General features: G+C 41.8%; 1 protein-coding gene across 1 annotated transcript in view; it reads left to right on the top strand.

Annotated features, from left to right (window-relative positions):
• Nucleotides 1-16432, top strand: part of CLGN (calmegin) — a 79652-nt gene that overhangs the window by 46081 nt on the left and 17139 nt on the right. The window contains 3 exon segments of the mRNA XM_038399910.2: nucleotides 708-897; nucleotides 1800-1913; nucleotides 2736-2892. Of these exon segments, the coding sequence (XP_038255838.1) occupies nucleotides 708-897; nucleotides 1800-1913; nucleotides 2736-2892 (461 nt within the window).

Here is a 16432-nt window from a genome sequence, read left to right as displayed (position 1 = left end):
TATGCAGTAAATAAGGCATGGGGCCACACATTGAACAACAAAGAGAAAACAAAATTTCAAATAGCTTCTCATCATGTGAGCACCATTCATTCTGTGCACTGAATGAGATAGGACCTGTGGGAAAAAATAGTATATGATCATGTTATTAAAGACAGTTTCATAATTCATACTCAAAATAGGACCAAATTAAGGTTGCATAGACTATCTTCATTCTGGCATTTCCTAATTTTGAGTGCTTGACTTTGCAACCTATAATGTTCTTTTAAACATATTTTTTGCATGCAGTGATGATATAAATTGTGCATAACAGAAAAGTGGTATGCTTTTGGTGAAAGGCCAGAATTGATACACTGCTTTGTCTACCTTGCATTTCACTAATGCAGTATTTTGACTTAATTCTGTAGTACAAATTGAATACAAGTTGCCTGGTTTGTAAAACAAAGAAATGGAAACCCTAAGATGGCTGCTGAGTGTGAAACTGGTGGGGTTATTATGCATAAGTGGCAAAAAAAAATACGTTTCTTCATAACACACACACTTAAATTTTTTCCAAAGTCTTTCAGGAAAGCAGATTTAACCTTGCATATTTGTTTATTACAGATGAATCTGTGTGTCTGCATGTGTATACGCATTTTAAACAGAAGATTAAAACCCACAGTTCCTTTATTTCACAACTTTAAAAATACATTTATTTTCTTGCAATTTAGTGCTGAAACCAGATGACACATTTGAAATGTTAATTGACCAATCAGTTGTCAGCAAAGGAAATCTTCTGGAAGATATGGTTCCTCCTGTGAACCCTCCGAAAGAAATAGAAGATCCCAATGATAAGAAGCCAGATGACTGGGATGAGAGAGCAAAGATTCCTGACCCTAATGCTGTCAAACCAGATGATTGGTGAGAAAATATATTTTATTTATACAGACTATATAGTATGAATAGGAGTACTTGTGGCACCTTAGAGACTAACAAATTTATTAGAGCATAAGCTTTCGTGAGCTACAGCTCACTTCATCGGATGCATTTGGTGGAAAAAACAGAGGACACCACCAAATGCATCCGATGAAGTGAGCTGTAGCTCACGAAAGCTTATGCTCTAATAAATTTGTTAGTCTCTAAGGTGCCACAAGTACTCCTTTTCTTTTTGCGAATACAGACTAACACGGCTGCTACTCTGAAACCTATAGTATGAATGCTATTCATTTTTGGTGGTTTGACTTCTAATTTTATGGTGTAGACAGTTAGTCTATACTCTTCTGCTGGAAATCGGAGTAGTGTTTGAGTCCATATGTGCATCAATTAAAGGGACACTGGTAATTTAAAAAATCACATTTGTCTCTGAATACCCACTGAATTTGTCACTGTACCCACTATTGTTGCAGGTAACTCCTATAGGTACAATAAATGAAATATTAAGAGGAACATTTTTTTTGGTTTTACTTTATGCATCTGACAGCACTTTTGTATAGTCCATTTCCCTCTTTCTACTGTATAGTTAGTTTTTCCATGACTGACGCTTTCACATAGCAACAAGGAAAAGAAAACCATTTTTAAAATAGGTATGTGTCACTGTAAACCACAAGTTGGCAGTGGTAATTTGGGAGCAGGTATATTACCTGAAACTACTAAACTTGGGTTTGCAGATTTTCGAAGTCACGAAGGGGAGCTGGGTACCTAACACCCTTTTGTGCCTTTGAAAATCATTTCTTTTGTGTCAGTTATGTTCCTTTGACTAGAACTTTGCCATTTTGAACCAGACTGCTGTATTTTTTTCTGGTAATATCAGTTTGTAATTAAAGGGATGAAGGTGAGCCTTCCAAAATAGAAGATCCTGATGCTGTCAAGCCTGAGGGCTGGCTTGATGATGAACTACAATATATCCCAGATCCCAGTGCAGAAAAACCAGAGGATTGGTAAGAACTTTGTACTCATTAAGAGCAGATCTTTTTGCAGCGGTATTGTAGACAAGGCCTTGTTTACTCTGTGGACTAAAATTCTGCTCTTTGGTCACTATAGTTTGCTGTGCTTTGATGCAGCAGACTGGAAATTCTGAGGCATCTTCAGATATATTTTTATATTTTAATTTTGGAATAAAATATGAAAATGGACAATGTAATCTGCACAGTAGACCCTTTGTTGTTAATTGTGGGTATTACATTTATTTTATGGTGTCATCCATGTTAGTTTTCATTGTTCTGAAGAATTTTGTGTTAACAATGCACAACTGCATTGTAAAAGTTTTCACCGGGGAAGCTGTAGCTTTTGGTTGCTAGGTGTAGCAAGAGACATCTGGGGCTTTTGGTACCAGGGAAACAGTTCAGGATTGTAAAATAAGCACATATAGTTGGGGGTGGATGTTAAAATAAGCATTGAAATACTTAACAGTGCTGACATTTTACATAGTGCATCAAGCTAAAGATGACAATGTTGAGGGGGCAGTCCACACCTCTTAAAGCATGTTTCAGGCTGTCTGCAGAGACAAGAATACAACTCTGTTGATGTTTTTCATATTTCATGTTTTCAAGACTATCTGCACAACCATGAGGGCTAGGAAAAAATGTTTTTAAAGATCTTACATTGTGGAATACAGTTCTGTGGGCAAGGGGTGGGCAAAATTCTGAGGCTGCAGAATTGCAGAACCGTATACAGGCCCTGAGTGTAGATTAGATATGGGAGATAAATTCCATCCATATTTTCATTTTAAAACACACAATTGTTTGTAATCCCTTCCACAGGGATGAAGAAATGGATGGTGAATGGGAAGCCCCACAGATCCCTAATCCAAAATGTGAGACTGCACCTGGCTGTGGAGAGTGGGTGCGTCCCATGATGACCAATCCAAACTATAAAGGAAAATGGAAACCACCAATGATAGATAATCCTAACTATCAGGTAGTAATGAAATATAATAACAAAATATTGTATTCTTCATTCAAAGGTTCAGAGATCCATAGAACAATCTGTCTAGGCTTTTATACCATATTTATTACTATGTATCTGAATCATGAATACATGGCTCTGATCACATTTGACTTCAGGTTTTTTACTGTAAGTAGCTTGCTTCTTAATTACCTTATTTAAAGTATGCTTGAAAATATTGATGCATTCCTGTATAAAGCCTTTTTCTCCATTAAGAACTGCTTCTGCAGAAACCCAATTATTCTAGTGTGATTTTCTCAAGTATCCTACAGATACTAACTACTACAAAACTACTTTTTCCTTTAGAAAATTACATACAAAAAAGCAATATTAAAGTTGTTCTTCAAGTGCTGTCCCTGTGGCTGCTCCACTTCGGGTGTTGGTGCATCCCAGCACCATTGATCGGAGATTATCAGTAGCAGTGTCTGGTTGGGGTGAATGTGCACAATCGCAGTCTCATGGCGCGGTTGGTGCCTCATCTAGAATGCGCATGGCCTGACCCCTTCAGTTCCTTTTCAACTGTCCTCGGCTTGAGATGGAGTCCATTAGCGGTGTCACTGAAAACCTTAAAATACAATTAGATTAAGTTAGATAGCTTAGTTTTTACCCTTGTTTATGAACAGTTTGTTACTTTACTTACTGTATGTCTATACTACCCGCCGGATTGGCGGGCAGCGATTGATCCAGTGGGGGTCAATTTATCACGTCTAGTCTAGATGTGATTGATCGACCCCGGAGCACTTTCCCGTCGACTCCTGGACTCCACCAGAGCAAGAGGCGTAGGCAGAGTCGATGGGGGAGGGTCAACAGTCAACTCACCACAGTGAAGACAACGCAGTGAGTAGATCTAAGTACATCAACTTCAGCTACGTTATTCACATAGCTGTAGTTACATAACTTAGATTTCCCCCCTCCCCCCAGCGTAGACCAGGCCTTAGTATAGTTAACATTCGTTAAATCTAGTTAGATAGCCATCCACCACAACAAACTAACCTGCTCAGAACAAATAAAACAGGTGTTAATAAACAGCAGGAAACCCAATATGCATACTACTTACCTTCAAAAATGAAAAAGATTCTTCCTGTGGTGCCAGACCAAACAAACATCTGCAAGCCAGGCAGCACTACCGCTAATTCTGGAATACTTATTATCCCTAAAGACCTCATGGCTTGCTACAAGCTCGCTTAGTTCACTTTGCTGCCATCACAGCCTTCCATCAACAGGTAGATGGGACTTCGATATTCGCTCACCCGTTTACTAAGCAATTTCTCACAGGAATACAGAACATATACCTGGACATCTGAGAACCCACACCAGCATGGGAGTTAAATCTGATGTTCAGAAGTCTAACAGAGCTACATTTGAACCCTTTGCCACATACTCATTACTTCATTTATCTATGACAGTGGCATTCCTGGTAGTCATTAAATCCATGTGCAGAGACAGTGAGATAAGGGTTCTCATGGTTCATCTCCCCCATTCACAATTTTCTTCAAGGATAAAGTGACATTTCGAACACATCCTAATTTTATGCCCAAAATATTGTCTTCGTTCTACCTCAACCAACCGATTCACTTATCTACATTTCATTCAAAACCACACACTAACGCTCAAGAGGCAGACTTACACACACTAGATGTTCTCTGTGCGTTAGCCTTTTATCTGGACAGAATGAAGCCCTTCCGAAAATCACCTAGACTTTTTGTGTCAACAACAGAATGATCAAAGGGCTCTGCCATATCTACGCAAAGATTATCTAAATGGATAACCAGCTGTATGCATATGTACTATTCACTACACAACACTGAAGCCCTCCACGCATCAGAACCCACTTGACAAAAGCTTCCTCTATCTCCATAGCATTCCTACACAATGTGCTCATTCTAGACATCTGCAGGGCAGCCACCTAAGCCTCTGAACACACATTCACGAACCATTAAGCAATTACTCTCGATTCAAGCTCAGACACAAGACTAGGCCTCACTGTGCTAGCCTCAGCAATGAACTCAACTCTGAAGCCCCTTCAGTCTTCATGAGGGCACTGCTCTACATTTACCTGAAGTGGAGCACCCACAGGGACAGCACTTGGAGGAAGAAGAGAAGGTTACTCATCTTGTGCAGGAACTGAGGTTCTTCGAGATGTCTGTCCCTGTAGGTGCTACACTACCCACCCCACTCTCCTCTGCTTTGGAGTCCGAGTTAAACTCTCCATGGTGGAGAAGGAACTGAAGGGGTCGGGCCGTGTGCACGCTAGATGAGGCACCAGCGGTGCTGCGAGACTGCTACTGTGCATGTGCACCCCGACCGGACACTGCGACCTAAAATCTCTGACAGCGCCAGGATGCACCAACACCTGAAGTGGAGCACCCACAGGGGGACACATCTCGAAGAACATCAGTTACTGCACAAGGTGAGTAACCTTCTCTTACCATGCAAATTCAAGCACTTGAAAATTGAAGAAATACTAGATTACAGTTGCTTGTGCAACCTGATTTTGCTCCTTTGTTCCTCCAACCTGTGCAATGAATGCAGGGTTCTGAAATAAATATAGTAAATGATCATGTAATAAAAGACTATCAGAACACACATGCACAATGGGGCAGAATTAAGGTTCAATAGGTAACTGTAAATCTGACATTTCCTAGCTTTCAAGTGTTTGGCTTTGTGACCTAAATATTCTTTTTAACATAGCTTTTTTGTATGTTATTTCCTAGAGTTTTAATAAAGGGTAAAAACAACCTCTTTTGTGGTGTTAATTCCCCATCATGCATCACCAGCAGAGTTTAAATTGCAGACCTTCAGTAGAGCAGCACAGATTTACACTATGTGAACTACAGCACTGACTACGTTAGCTGGCATCAGGAGACGGCTGTTATTCCAGATGAAAGATGGGTTTCTGGTGCAATATGCTGGGTCCAGAGGTGTGTTTATGGAATGCTCAGCCCAACTCCCTCTCTTCCCAGCTAAGAGTTGGGAGAGCTCCTGCCCACTGTGGTGCCCCCAAAGGGTAAGGATGTGCTGGATCAAAAGTGGTCCTGGGAGGGGAAACCCAGCATGGGTTCCCCTCTCCAAAGTGCAACAGTTCCTGTGATGGTTTCTGGTCATTCCCAGCTCTGTGTGTACTATTGCTACTTTTGTGGCAGAATGGGCCTAGCTCTTTATAATGTTCGTTCCGTTAAATGTTTACAGCGTGCAAGTGAGGGAAGGGAAATGGCAAGTTTAATGGTTTATGATTCAGGCAAACCTAGCAGAATTTTCATGGGACAAGTGAAAGGCTTGTCTCACTAGCCTTAGTGCTTTGTCCCTACAAATTTCAAACACCTGCTGCAAACAATGGAGGATATTATTACTCCAAGGTCAGAAATGTGTTCTAAGAGAAACCATTTGGCAATATAAATATGTGGGTTGCTACCAGCTACTCCATCATACAATTAACTTACCTACAGACTAACAGAACAGAAAGGATAGACAAATGGTCTGAAGGTAGTCAACCTCTTGTACCCAGTTAATTGATATTTCTTGTGAATACTCTGTTCATGTTCATTCTGCTGCGTTATGAATCTGTTCTAACTACCCAAACATTTAGAATGTATTTTACACGAGACTGTGGTATTTGAGTCATCAAATGCAAAAAAGGCTATAGACTTTGGTTCCTATCTTTTGTGCCTTTTGAACCAGAAGGGATTCACTTTTTAATTTTTATTGATATTTTGAAAACTTAAGTCAAATAGTTTCTGTTACGTTTTGTCCTGTCGTTCTGAGCACTTGAGAGCAAATTTCATATTCATGGTCCAGCTGCTGAAAAGATGTCTCTACTGAACTCAGGAGTTTTACTTATATGGCTGATAAAGCTGTCATTATTGAAGAATGTAGTTTATGTGGGAAGTCACGATTCCAAAGATAAAGGCAGTCTATTAAATGGCTTGTGCCAGTTCCTTAGAAATCTTCCGAAGATTAGCTTTCAGACTTTGAATTTGACCCATAGTGAACAGAGCATCAAGGTGGCATATACAGTACAGTACTTGGAGATCTGTGTTGCTACAAAGGTGGGCTATAGCATTTTGAACCAGTTGAAGTTTTTTTCAGAGTCAGATTTCTCTTTCCAAGGTTTGACATTGCCGCATTCAAGCCATATGAATGTATGGATAACTGTGGGAAAGTCATAGTCTGATAGAATGGAATACAATCTCCTGGAAGTGAAGAATGAATCAGTGAGACTGCACACATGAGTTTTTGGAGATAGAGGAGCTTCTGAGGTTCAAGCTCCTGATTGGTCAGTTGCTATCTGCTGATGGGGAAATCTGGGAAGAAACATACATGTTATGCTATATTTTGGAAGGGTTTTGTTTGTTTGTTTTTTGTTTTGTTTTTTGACATATGCTAGAGGCTATTGAATTGTAAATCTGATGTTTTGAGAGAGATCGTGCTTCTCCCAAGTGGTGTGTATATAAAATAATTATGTGAAAATATAGAGTATTTCTTTTTAAAAAAGCTTTCTTATTTCTTGTTGTTGCCAGTCTTCTTTTATGCTGTATTGTTGCTGTGTATGTTACATTTTTTTTTCTTTTTGGCAATTCCTAGAGCTGCTTACTCTCCAGGAGTAAGAATTCTGAAAAGGTAGTATCTTTAAATGGATAGGAAATTATTCTTTGAGTGCTTGCATATGTCTGTTATGTTGTAGGTGTGTATCTGCATCTCGTACACAGATGCTGGAGAATTTTCCCTAGCAGTACTCATGGGGGCAGCTCTGGATGCAACCTGGCCGCGTTGTGCTCCGAACTGAGGGTATAAAAGGTGGAGCTGCCGTGTCCATCCTTCAGTTGCTTCTTACTGTCTGTGGTTATTAGGTGGAGTGTTTCTATGCTTTAATCTTCATTCCTCTATGAACAAAGTTCCATATCGTTAGCTCATTTTATCTAGCGGTACTTGTTGCTTCGTCATTTGGATATCTTTCTTCAGCTTTTCTTTTTGTTTTCATTTGTTATTATTTTGATCCAGCAGGCCTCCAGGCTTTGCCTGATACCGGAGGAGCTTTTGCCAAAGTCCTATGGTTTTAAGCCCTGTTCTGGCTGTCGGAAGCCAATGCTTGATAATAACCTGCAAATTGCTGTTTAAAGTGCTTGGGTAAGGGTCATGTTAGAGATGGGTGTCCTATCTGCCATGGCTTCAAATGCAGAAACAAAGAAGTAGGGAGAAGAGCATCTTAAATGTATTCTCATGGAGGCTGTTCGTTATCTGCATTTGGAACCCCCTCGGTTGGCACGAGGGAGCTCATTGACCTCTCCTTCTACGAGTTCTCCCCCGGTCTTGCCAACAGACAGAGGCAATAGGAGATCCCTGTCCCTGGGGCCGTCCTCTGTGGGGTATAAGAGGTTGGACCCCTCCCAGCCTCTGAAGCGTAAGAAGATGGCATTGATTTCTTCAAAGTCCTCCTCTGCAAAAGAAGCCTACTCATACTGAAGATAAAGTATGCCTTTCAGCTTGCTATTACTCCTCATCAGAGTCGGAAGTGGGTTCCCAAGTCTCTCGTTTTAGAGAGTCCAGGGCCTCTTCTGGAACCTGTTCCTGCTTGCACAGAATATGCTCTGCCTAGAGGCGCTCCAGTGATTGAGAAGCTTTGTCTATGTACAACTGGCTTCTGGTACCATAACAGCCCTCTCACTGGCCATTTTGGATGTCTTGAAGGATGCTTCCATCATCCAGACCAACATTTGTTTCTTCATGGAAGCAGATTGCCAAGGACAGAGGCTTCCCTATCCAGTACTGAGAGACTACTAATGGTCACTACCAAATAGCTTCTGGACACAGAGTTGATGGACCTTCCCCAACCTGCCTTGGAACAGCAGTCTGCCTCAGCAGTGCAAGATCAACCTCAAGAAAGTTCTGCCTTGTCTCCTCTGAATTCATCATCATCATCACCAGAAGAAGCTGTCATACCTGAAGCTTCCTCCCGGGTACTGTATGACTATAAATTCCACCAAGAGCTACTGGAAAAGATGGTTATATTTCTTAGTATTCTGGTGGAGGAGAATCTTCACATGTTTATAAGCCTTTTGCACCCAACAACTGCAGAGAAGGTAGAACTTCTTATAAATTAGGCAATAGTGCAGCCGATCAAGTCACTGTGGCAGATCCCCTCATCTGCTCCACTAATGGCTAAGCGCATGGAGTGCAAATACCAGATTCCATCCTAAAAGTTCAAGCAATTGTGTTCACACCCTGCTCCCTTCATTGGTATAGACCCCTGTGAATGAAAGGCACCATCAAGATCAAGTTAAGGTTACCCCCAAAGAAAAGGAAGCAGAAAAACTAGAGCTTTCTGGGGGAGAGATTATAGCTGTGCACTGACAACCACAAGGTCCTTTTGACTTGGAATGACTATTGAAATTGGGAGTCTGTCTCATTTTGTAAATAAATTGCCTGAAAGCTCTAGGGAATAGTTCCAGACCTTCTTGGTTGAAGGCTGTCTGGTTTCTTGATCAGCTCTGCAAGCTTCCTTGGATGCACCAGATTCTGTGGCAAGAGTTATGGTAACAGCAGTAACTTTGCACTGATACTCATGTTTGCAGGTGTCTAGGATTCCTGCTGAAGTACAGCAGGTTATTGAAGACTTTCCTCTTGAGGGCCGTGCTGGTTTTCACCTCTAAGACTGGAGAGGCTTTACACACATTAAAAGATTAGAGCAGGTCCTAGTCTTCCTAGGTCTATTACACACTGGCTACAAAGAGGACAAAATATCATCCTCAATTCCGGCCAAGATGGCAATTCTACCCCTACAGGCTGACCGACCATTTAGACAAAAAGAAAAGGAGGTGGCCTCTGCCTTCTACCTCCTTGGTCACTTCATTCAGGTAACCACAAACCTCAAAGCAGCCTGTTTGACGTTTTTGTCAAACACAGCATACTTACGAGCTTGGCCTCTCTGGCTTTTTTCTCTTCCTTTGGGAATAGGTTATCCCATTTCCTAAATGCATGGCAGAGCATCTCCGCAGACAAGTGGGTGCTAAGCAGAATGGCATCAGGATGTACCCTATAGTTTTTCTATTCCCCCTTTCCAATTCCTTTTTCAGGGACCCATCTCATGAGTCTGTGCTAAGATAAAAAGTGTTGATTCTGCATTCTTTGGGAGCCATAGAGGAAGTGCCTCTTCCACATTGGGTTGGCATTTTTACTCCCAATATTTCCTAATACCCAAAGTCAGAGGGGTTCTTGGACCCATTCCAGAACTTCAGAACTGAAACAGCTATATCAGAAAGTTTAAAGTTGTTCCATATAGTTTTCCTAACTTCTGTTATCCCTTTAGATCTGGGAGACTAAGATGCTGCCTTTGGCTTACGCGATGCCTACTTCCATGTGACAATCCATCCTAGCAGGTTCCTGAGGTTCATGGTAGTAGGAGATCATTACCAGTTCACTGTTCTACCTTTCAGACTATCATCAGCACCAATACTTTTATCAGACTGCCACCACTGCCAGGCACTTATCTCCACAATGAGGATGTCCACATGTATCCCTACCTGGACAATTAACTGGCACAGGGTCACTCCAGTCATCGGGTAGAGACCAGTATTTGTTGGACTCTCCATTTGTTCAGTAGTTTGGGTGTGAAAATAAACAGAGAAGTCAAATCATATCACTTTTCCAAAAATAGAGTTCATTGGGGTAGTCCTAGACTCAGCCACTGCCAAGACAAAACATGACCTCTGTGCATGGTTCAAGGATCAGCCATGCATCACAGTGAGGAATTACATCAGGATCCTAAGTTAGATGGCTGTTTGTACATATGCAACCCCTCACCCCAGGCTGCACCTCCAGGAAATGCAGGCATGGCTCAAGTGAGTCTACCACCCCCAGGTTCATGTTGTGGACAAAGTAGTATGCATCCCAGTCAGGGTCTGTTGTCTCTAAATTGGTGGATGAGTCAGGGCAATGTATACAGGGAATTTCCTTTGTGTCTATCTCTCTCATCAGACTTTGGTAATGGACACTTCAGTCACAAGGTAAGGAGGTCATTTGGATGATCATCAGAGCTTATGAGCCACTCACAAGGCTAGGTTACATGTAAATGTTCTTGAGCCATGTGCAATATTCCGAGCACATCAACAGATCCTGCCATGCATTCAGGGCAGGACCATACAGGTGCTCCCTGACATCACCGCAGTATTTTATGGGAAGAAACAAGGGGTTGCTGGGTGTCAGTCTGTGTCAGGAGGCAGTCAGGCTGTGGCATTTCTGTATATGGAACTCGGTAACTCTTAAGGCATCTTACCTTGCCAGGAGTTCAAAATGGTCTGGCAGATCCTTCAGCCTGGATCACGAATAGCCTCTCAACAAAGGCATTCAAGGATCAATGTTTTGAATAGGAGGATTTCCAGCAGCGGATTTGTTTACAACTTCGCAGAACAGGAAATGTGCCTAGCTTTGTTGAAGAATGGGTCACAGTCCCAGGTTCATCTCAGACGCTTTCTTTTTCCTGTAGGGCAAGGGCCTGCTTGTATGTGTACTATCAGTGCCACTCATTCCTAGAGTTATTATCAAGCTGAAGCAAGAACAAAGTAGAATGATCCTCTTAGCTCCAGACTGGCTGAGACAACTATAGTATTGGACCTGTGCAGAACCCTTACTTCTTCCACAAAACAGAGTGGACATCCCCAAATCACAGGTGAATATTGCACCCAAATGCTTGGGTGCTACATTTCACGGCATAGTTCATCAGTGGTTAATTGCAGAGGAGGCACATTATTCAGTGGCAGTTAAGAACATCCTGCTTAATAGCAGGGCAGGCAACATTCCATGATAGTTACTTACCTTAGTAAGTGGAAGTGTTTCTCCATTTGGGCAGCTAGCCACAGTGAGTCTCCTACACAATTCAAAATATTTTGGACTATCTTCTACATCTCAAAGTTGGGTCTAGCTTTTAATTCCATTAAGGTGCACCGGGCTGCAATTTCAGCTTTTCACCTTTTGTATATAAGGTAGGACTGTTTTCACTAGTCCTTTGACAACCAGATTCCTAAAAGATGGAAAGAGCCTATCTATTCCTGTCAGAAATCCACCTCCTCCTTGGGACTTGTATTTAGTGCAGTCAGCTCTTATGGGTCTTCTATTTGAGCTCTTAACCTCCTGATTATTACACCTCTCAGCAAAAGTGCCATTCTTCATGACCATCGCTACTGCTAGAAAGGTTGAATAACTGCATGCCCTATGGCAAGGCAGGTCTATGTGATCGGGGACTCTTTATTGAGAAGAATAGACAGGCCTGTAACTAGAGCTGATCCTGAGAATAGAAGGGTGTGCTGTCTTCCGGGTGCTAAGATACGTGATGTAGACCTGAGGTTGAAAAGGATCCTAAAGGGAGCGGGAAAGAATCCCCTAATTATCCTTCATGTGGGAACAAATGATACGGCTAGATTCTCGCTGGAAAGTATTAAGGGAGACTATGCTAGGCTGGGGAAGACGCTTAAGGAAATTGAGGCTCAGGTGATCTTTAGCGGGATCCTTCCTGTTCCTAGAGAAGGGCAACAAAGGTCTGACAAGATTTATGACTGTCAACAGATGGCTTAGGCAGTGGTGCTATAAGGAGGGCTTTGGGATGTATGGCCACTGGGAGGCATTCACGGACAGAGGTCAGTTCTCTCGGGATGGACTTCATCTGAGTAGGGAAGGAAATAGACTTCTAGGATCGAGGCTGGCACAACTGATAGAGAGCTTTAAACTAGGAATTGGGGGGAGATGGATGGGAGATGTCCAGAAAATCTCCACGCCAGATTTTAGCATTGAGAGGGAAGAAGATGAAGTAAGAATGGATACAGCCGTGGGTAGGAGAATGTATATAAGGAGTGAGGGTGGTGTGGATACTAGTCTAATAGGTTATACTGGATGTAGAATGACTGTGCCTAATAGGGTACAAAATGTGAGCGAGGCCAAACAGCAAAAATTAAGATGTTTGTACACCAATGCGAGGAGTCTAGGTAACAAAATGGAGAAACTAGAGCTACTGGTGCAGGAAGTGAAACCAGATATTATAGGGATAACAGAAACATGGTGGAATAGTAGTCATGACTGGACTACAAGTATTGAAGGGTATGTGCTCTTTAGGAAAGACAGAAACAAAGGTAAAGGGGGTGGAGTAGCATTGTATATCAATGATGAGGTAGAATGTAAAGAAATAAGAAGCGATGCAATGGATAAGACAGAGTCCGTCTGGGCAAAAATTACATTGGGGAAGAAAACTAGTAAAGCCTCTCCTACAATAGTGCTTGGGGTGTGCTATAGACCTCCGGGATCTAATTTGGGATTTGGATAAAGCCCTTTTTAATGTCTTTAATAAAGTAAATACTAATGGAAACTGCATGATCATGGGAGACTTTAACTTCCCAGATATAGACTGGAGGACCAGTGCTAGTAATAATAATAGGGCTCAGATTTTCCTAGATGCGATAGCTGATGGATTCCTTCATCAAGTAGTTGCTGAACCGACTAGAGGGGATGCCATTTTAGATTTAATTTTAGTGAGTAGCGAGGACCTCATAGAAGAAATGGTTGTAGGCTCAAGTGATCATGAGCTAATTCAGTTCAAACTAAATGGAAGGATTAACAAAAATAAATCTGCAACTAGGGTTTTTGATTTCAAAAGGGCTGACTTTCAAAAATTAAGGAAATTAGTTAGGGAAGTGGATTGGACTGAAGAACTTATGGATCTAAAGGTAGAGGAGGCCTGGGATTACTTTAAATCAAAACTGCAGAAGCTATCGGAAGCCTGTATCCCAAGAAAGGGGAAAAAATTCATAGGAAGGAGTTGTAGACCAAGCTGGATGAGCAAACATCTTAGAGAGGTGATTATGAAGAAGCAGAAAGCATACAGGGAGTGGAAGATGGGAGGGATCAGCAAGGAAAGCTACCTAATTGAGGTCAGAACATGTAGGGATCAAGTGAGACAGGCTAAAAGTCGAGTAGAGTTGGACCTTGCAAAGGGAATTAAAACCAATAGTAAAAGGTTCTATAGCCATATAAATAAGAAGAAAACTAAAAAGGAAGAAGTGTGGCCGCTTAACACTCAGGATGGAGTGGAGGTTAAAGATAATCTAGGCATGGCCCAATATCTAAACAAATACTTGGCCTCAGTCTTTAATAAGGCTAAAGAGGATCTTGGGGATAATGGTAGCATGACAAATGGGAAGGAGGATAGAGAGGTAGATATTACCATATCAGAGGTAGAAGTGAAACTGAAACAGCTTAATGGGACTAAATCGGGGGGCCCAGATAATCTTCATCCAAGAATATTAAAGGAATTGGCACCTGAAATTGCAAGCCCATTAGCAAGAATTTTTAATGAATCTGTAAACTCAGGAATAGTACCGAATGATTGGAGAATTGCTAATATAGTTCCTATTTTTAAGAAAGGAAAAAAAAGTGATCCGGGTAACTACAGGCCAGTTAGTTTGACATCTGTAGTATGCCAGGTCCTGGAAAAAATTTTGAAGGAGAAATTAGTTAAGGACATTGAAGTCAATGGTAAATGGGACAAAATACAACATGGTTTTACAAAAGGTAGATCGTGCCAAACCAACCTAATCTCCTTTTTTGAAAAAGTACCAGATTTTTTAGATAAAGGAAATGCAGTGGATCTAATTTACCTAGATTTCAGTAAGGCATTTGATACTGTGCCACATGGGGAATTATTAGTTAAATTGGAGAAGATGGGGATCAATATGAACATCAAAAGGTGGATAAGGAATTGGTTAAAGGGGAGACTGCAACGGGTCCTACTGAAAGGCGAACTGTCAGGTTGGAGGGAGGTTACCAGTGGAGTTCCTCAGGGATCGGTTTTGGGACCAATCTTATTTAATCTTTTTATTACTGACCTTGGCACAAAAAGTGGGAGTGTGCTAATAAATTTGCAGATGATACAAAGCTGGGAGGTATTGCCAATTCGGAGAAGGATCGGGATATTATACAGGAGGATCTGGATTACCTTGTAAACTGGAGTAATAGTAATAGGATGAAATTTAATAGTGAGAAGTTTAAGGTTATGCATTTAGGGATTAACAACAAGAATTTTAGCTATAAGTTGGGGACGCATCAATTAGAAGTAACGGAAGAGGAGAAGGACCTTGGAGTATTGGTTGATCATAGGATGACTATGAGCTGCCAATGTGATATGGCTGTGAAAAAAGCTAATGCGGTTTTGGGATGCATCAGGAGAGGCATTTCCAGTAGGGATAAGGAGGTTTTAGTACCGTTATACAAGGCACTGGTGAGACCTCACCTAGAATACTGTGTGCAGTTCTGGTCTCCCATGTTTAAAAAGGATGAATTCAAACTGGAGCAGGTACAGAGAAGGGCTCCTAGGATGATCCGAGGAATGGAAAACTTGTCTTATGAAAGGAGACTTAAGGAGCTTGGCTTGTTTAGCCTAACTAAAAGAAGGTTGAGGGGAGATATGATTGCTCTCTATAAATATATCAGAGGGATAAATATAGGAGAGGGAGAGGAATTATTTAAGCTCAGCACCAATGTGGACACAAGAACAAATGGGTATAAACTGGCCACCAGGAAGTTTAGACTTGAAATCAGACGAAGGTTTTTAACCATCAGAGGAGTGAAGTTTTGGAATAGCCTTCCAAGGGAAGCAGTGGGGGCAAAAGATCTATCTGGCTTTAAGATTCTACTCGATAAGTTTATGGAGGAGATGGTATGATGGGATAATGGGATTTTGGTAAGTAATTGATCTTTAAATATTCAGGGTAAATAGGCCAAATCCCCTGAGATGGGATATTAGATGGATGGGATCTGAGTTACTATAGAAAATTCTTTCCTGGGTATCTGGCTGGTGAATCTTGCCCATATGCTCAGGGTTTAGCTGATTGCCATATTTGGGGTCGGGAAGGAATTTTCCTCCAGGGCAGATTGGAGAGGCCCTGGAGGTTTTTCACCTTCCTCTGTAGCATGGGGCATGGTTGACTTGAGGGAGGCTTCTCTGCTCCTTGAAGTCTTTGAACCATGATTTAAGGACTTCAATAGCTCAGACATGGGTGAGGTTTTTCATAGGAGTGGGTGGGTGAGATTCTGTGGCCTGCGCTGTGCAGGAGGTCGGACTAGATGATCAGAATGGTCCCTTCTGACCTTAGTATCTATGAATCTATGAGGCTGAAAATGTTTCCTCATGGCTTAGAGCAAGCCCAGGCCTAAACTCTCCAGAAGCAGAGGGGCAGTTCACACATCATCAGGGCATGTATGGGACAAACCCAACCCAGCCTCACAGGAACAAAGGACACTGGCCCAGGCAACAACAACAAAGGATCTGTTGGACTCTCGAGGGAGTCACCCCCCTTCCTTTGGTCAGTTTGGGACTGCGATGAGATAATGCTCACCTGACTCTGAAGGGGGGGCAAAGCCAAGAGGGAAGAAAGGACATGATAAAACGGAGAGACGTTTGTCATGCTCTTTCCTTTCTCTTTCACCTACATCTACAGACACCACACCAAGCGACTGAAGCGCACATCAAAGGGGA

This window comes from Dermochelys coriacea, chromosome 4 (assembly GCF_009764565.3).
Source record: "Dermochelys coriacea isolate rDerCor1 chromosome 4, rDerCor1.pri.v4, whole genome shotgun sequence".
Classification (NCBI taxonomy): domain Eukaryota; kingdom Metazoa; phylum Chordata; order Testudines; family Dermochelyidae; genus Dermochelys; species Dermochelys coriacea.
This window is presented reverse-complemented; position numbering and strand designations above follow the sequence as displayed.